The sequence below is a fragment of the Athene cunicularia genome (genome assembly GCF_003259725.1).
Source record: "Athene cunicularia isolate RWA chromosome 12 unlocalized genomic scaffold, athCun1 chr12_part1, whole genome shotgun sequence".
Lineage (NCBI taxonomy): Eukaryota > Metazoa > Chordata > Aves > Strigiformes > Strigidae > Athene > Athene cunicularia.
In genome coordinates, this window is record NW_020799116.1 from 16469336 (window position 1) to 16473782 (window position 4447).

The 4447-nt window shown below is 66.0% G+C and overlaps 2 protein-coding genes across 2 annotated transcripts; one reads left to right on the forward strand and one right to left on the reverse strand.

The window, feature by feature from the left end:
* Positions 1 to 6: 6 nt before the first annotated feature.
* LSMEM2 (leucine rich single-pass membrane protein 2) lies at positions 7 to 668 on the forward strand (the record flags this gene model as incomplete). The annotated part of the gene is made up of 3 exons (XM_026857190.1): positions 7 to 25; positions 109 to 318; positions 410 to 668. Coding segments are annotated over 3 exons (366 nt in total), but the record flags the coding sequence as incomplete, so codon positions are not given.
* Positions 669 to 793: 125 nt separating this feature from the next.
* Positions 794 to 4441, reverse strand: IFRD2 (interferon related developmental regulator 2). The gene is made up of 11 exons (XM_026857184.1): positions 4356 to 4441; positions 4137 to 4221; positions 3880 to 4004; positions 3640 to 3797; positions 3360 to 3410; positions 2851 to 3020; positions 2632 to 2737; positions 2244 to 2381; positions 1969 to 2097; positions 1799 to 1894; positions 794 to 1654 (listed from the first exon to the last, which is right to left on the reverse strand). Exons 2-11 carry the CDS (start codon positions 4157 to 4159, stop codon positions 1574 to 1576), a joined length of 1077 nt encoding a protein of 358 aa, XP_026712985.1. The 5' UTR covers positions 4160 to 4221; positions 4356 to 4441; the 3' UTR covers positions 794 to 1573.
* Positions 4442 to 4447: the final 6 nt, after the last annotated feature.

The following is a 4447-nucleotide window of genomic DNA, read 5'->3' on the forward strand; positions in this document are numbered from 1 at the left end:
TTGGGCGGGCAGAAGGGCACCGAGGGTGAGAGCACCGGGAGGGGGGCCAGCACCAGCCCCGGCCATGATGGCAGTTGGGCTCTGATCTCTTCTCTCCCCTGCCCACAGGCAACGGCCCAGCTCCCTCCAGCAGCCTGCACCGGCCCCCACCTCGCCCTGTGCCCCCCGGCCCCCTGCCGCTCCTGCCCACCCTGCGCCCTGTGCCTGCCGCCAGCCCCTGCCCCTGTCTCGGGCCCAGCCACCCCCTGCTCCTGGCCCTGCTGGGCCTCCTGGCCCTGGCGAGCCTGGTCCTGGCCACACTGGCCCTCTACCTGAGTGGTATGTGGCACTGGGCAGGGTGGGGGGCCAGGGGGGGCTGCGGGAGGGCCAGGCCGCCTGTCCTCAGCGTGTCCCCATCCTCTCCCCACAGTCCTGCAGAGCCAGTCGGTGCGGGCGCTGGCCCAGTGGCTGGAGAGCCAGGAGGACGCGGTGCACCAGCTGCGGGCAGCCAGTGTGCAGCTCTGGGCTCGTCTCAACGCCAGCGCCGAGCCCGGCGGGCACCGCTGAGCTGCTCTGGCCCCACCATGGGCACCAGGCCACCAGGGGAAGGGGCACCGAAGGTTGGGAGGGGGGAGCAGGCAGCCCTACCACCCCCCCATCCTGCTCAGACCTGGCAGCATCGCCCCATGGGGCGCAGGGGGTGACTGGGGCAATCCTGGCCCCCACCCCAGGTTGCAAGAGGAAGGGACAGGGCTGCAAGAAGCAGCACCCACCCCAGTGACAGCCCTTCCTCTTAACAAGGCAGAAGGCACCCTCCCATTAGCCTTTTAATTATCTCTTGTAAAGAAAGTCTTAGAAAATCACCACCATAGATACATTCCCGGGGTGGTAGGCACGCCCAGCTGGCACAGCCCCATACCTGCCCAGGCAGCGGCCCCCAAGGCTGCACAGGCAGCACTGGGACTCGCCCGCTGTGCCACCCCCCTGTAATTAATTTCCCACAAGAGGACTATTTCATATAAAGCATTTGGCTGGAAAAGGGCTCAGAGCAGGCAGCTGGCAGGGCTGGGCTGAGCCTGCCCCCCACACTGCTCTGCCTCCACCCCTGGGTGCCAGGCCAGCTGCGGAGGCAGGGACTGTGCCCAGCAAGGCAGGGGGGAGCTGGGGGAGCACTCCTGCCACAGGCACAGACACCAGGGTCAGCTGCCCCGCAGCCCTGCACAGCTGTGCCCTCCCGCCCAGCCCTTCAGGCTGTGCCAGGCCACCCCAGAGCCCCCGTGGGACTGGGGAAAAGAGCCCTGCCTCTGAAAGGGGCCCTGTGAAACCCCCTCCCACCGTGCCAGGCAGAGCCCCAGCCGCAGAGCAGGCACACAGCAGCACACCACCACCTCCCCCCCTGCTCTTCTTTTATCCTTCTTCTTTTTTTGGTTAAAAAAATAAAAGAGGGGGCAGCCCCTGGTGGGGCAGCTCCAGGCATTAAATACTCTGCTGTACATGAATAAAAGCCCGAGGGCTGGGGGCACTGGCCCCTCACAGTGCTGGGTCTGCAGTCCAGGTGGGCTGGGGGCTCTGACCCCCTCCGCCCGTCCGCCCGTCACAGCACGTCCGCCCGCTTGTCCCGCACCCGGCTCCGGGCTTTCGTGCGGGCTTTGAAGGCAGCCGAGTTGTAGAGGTGCTGGGAGGGGAGGGAACGAGAGATGGGTTAGGGGGTGCCTCTCTGCCCACCTCCCCACCAGAACCCACCAAGTTCAAGTGCTAGGCTGGAGCCCACAGCAGTACAGGAAGAGACTGTGGGCACAAACTGGGTGGCGGCACCCACCTTCTCGAAGCGGGAGACCTTGCTGGCTTTCAGAGCAGCCGCATCCAGCACCAAGGGGGGCCCAAGGCCGAAGATCTCCCGTAGCAGCTCATTGTTCTGCGGAAGCAGGGGCTTGTCAGCACCCTCTGGCATTGGCCTGGTATCCCCTGGCACGGTCACCCAGCTCCTACCTGGAGGTGGTGGCGGATGCCGGAGCCCAGCACCTCTTTAAAGGCTTGGTAGGTTCGCTGGCGTGCCCAGCTGTCCAGGTACATGCACTCTAGGCCAAATCGGATGGTCTCCTCCTGGTACTCCCCACTCTGAATGGAGAGAGGGGCATCAGCAATAACCTGGGCGCCAGCCCTCTGCGTCCCCCAGCTCCCAGTTGAGGGGAATTGCCAGGCAGCTGGGCAGCAGCCCTACAGCTGGGGGCTCAGCAGAGAAGGGCACCGCCAGCCACCAGTACCTCGATGAAGCGCAGGATGTCCCGGAAAATGGAGCGCTGCTTCCGTCGGTCTGTCTTGGCTCGGTACTTGTTGCTCTCGGTAGCCAGGACCTTGAGCTGGGCACGCAGGAACTCTGTATCTTGGTGGCACAAATCCTCCTGCCAAAAAACCAGGGGGGTTTGGAGGGGACATGGCTCCAGGCACTGTCCATGGCTGCCCTCACCAGGACAGGGCTGTGGGATCACTGGGTCCAGCCCCTCTGCCTGGGCACTGGCTGGTGACATCAGCCTGGAGCGGCCCAACGACATCAGTGCCATCTCAGCCAGGGCACGAGCAGGGTATTGGTGCCAGCAGCTCCCTGCCACTCTCCTGCCTGCCCACCCGCTGCCACCACAGCGCCTGCCATACCTCCACATCCTGGGCCAGCTCAAAGACCAGCGCGATGGTTTCCCCAGCCAGGATGCGCAGTGCGACGCTGCTGCTGGACAGCAGCGGGGGCAGCTTCAGCCAACGACTGGGACAGGAAGGCAGGAGGGCAGTCAGGGGGGCTGGGTGCCACTCCAGCAGCTCCCCACTCTGCAGCCAGCTGCCCCACACAAGCCCCCACATCTCCCACGCCCCACTCACTTGTCCAAGACACTCTTGATGTGGGAGGGGGGGCAGATGGTGAGGAGCAGGGACCATGACTGGAGCGCGCTGCAGTGCAGAGGGCCGTGCTGGGTGGGTGCTGAGCCCCCCTCACCTGCACTGGGGGGGCTGAAGATGCCCTCCAAGCAGGACAGACATGAGACCAGGTCCTGGAGAGGGGAAACCTGCCTGTCAGACCACAACTGCCAGGAAGATGCCAGACACTGGGGACTGATGGGGACCCACCCTGCCCAGGGGCACCCAGAGCTCCTGGTGGAAGAAGAGACTCCTTCACCTGGGACACTCCATCTCTGTGAGGATAGCTTCCTGCCCCCCCAACTCAGCTCCATGCTGCCCGGGGAAGGGGCCTGGGCTGTCACTGATGTCCCCTGTGCCCCTTCCCCGGCTCAGCTCCAAACTGCCGCAGCACCGTGAGCTGAGGGTGGGTGGCATGGCAGCCCCCAGGGTGCCCCCCGGCAGGGGTACAGATGACACCCCATCACAGTTACCTCGAGGTCAGCAGCAGCAATGTAGCAACACATGCCCAGGGCCGTGGCACACTGGTGAGAGATGTGGGGAAATGGCAGTCAGAGGAGGCAGCGCTGGGCCAGATCCAGCGCCCAACCAAGGGGAAGCAGGATTGGGGTACTCCTACTGTACCCCACTACTCCCCACAGCACCCAATTCTGATGCCCTCCCGCCACTGCAGGAGCCCCCGAAGGCATCGCCTAGTCTCTCCCCACTGCCAAGGTGCCCCCTATGCCCAGGAGGAAAGAGGCCAGGCCTTACACTCTGCCGGGCGCCAGGGCTGGCCATGCTGTCTGTCAGAACACTGACGAGCAGGGGCTTCAGGCTGCGAAACACCTCTTCCCCCTCCGGCCCGGAGCCCATCTGGAGGCAGAGGAGGGTGAGGACAGTGCCCGCCAGCGCCTGTTCCTCCCCTTTACCTGCGGGCAGCACGAGAGATCTCCCTCAGACACTGGACACCGGCCCCGCCACCCCAGCCCTGGCACTCGCCTGCACCCAGACCTTTTTTGAGACACTTCTCCAGGGAGTCGGTGAGCATGAGGCGGCGCTCCAGCAGGAACTCGGAAAGGGTTTTGGAGGAGAAGGCCAGGCGCAGGCTCTGCAGTGCCGCCTGACGTGTCTTGGCACTGCGAGAGATGGCAGGAGGTCAGGGGGTGGGGTGGCCTGGGACGGGGCATGTCCCTGCCCCCGGCTGGCAGCGCCGGCAGGGACAGGCAGAGTGCCACGCGTGCCCGCGGGGGGTGGCAACCGCTCCTCACCTCTTGTCCAGGAGGTTGTCCATGTGCTCCTTCAGCCTGTCCTCGGCCTCCTCCTCCTGGCCCGGCTCACCCGCCGCCTCACTCCCTGCCGGGGTGGCACCCACGTCACGGAGGTGCCCGGGCGCAAAGGCGGGGGCCCACGGGTGGGGCCCTACAGCAGCAGCACCGCCACCCACGGGGGGACACAAAGGCGACGGCGGGGCAGCCCCCGGGGCTCACCTGCGCCCTCCTCGGCGGCGCTGGCCCCCTCGCTGGCGCTGCTGCAGTGGCTCAGCACCTCGCTGCCGGCCTCCTCCTCGCTGGCGGGCGAG

Excerpts from the sequence above, each read along its gene's own strand:
- IFRD2 (XM_026857184.1), bottom strand. The coding sequence starts at position 4,159 with ATGGACAACCTCCTGGACAAGAG. Across the intron at positions 3,021-3,359 it reads TTGCTGCTGCTGACCTCGAG|GACCTGGTCTCATGTCTGTC; the intron begins GTAACTGTGATG and ends TCCCCTCTCCAG. Across the intron at positions 2,098-2,243 it reads ACATCCTGCGCTTCATCGAG|AGTGGGGAGTACCAGGAGGA; the intron begins GTACTGGTGGCT and ends CTCTCCATTCAG.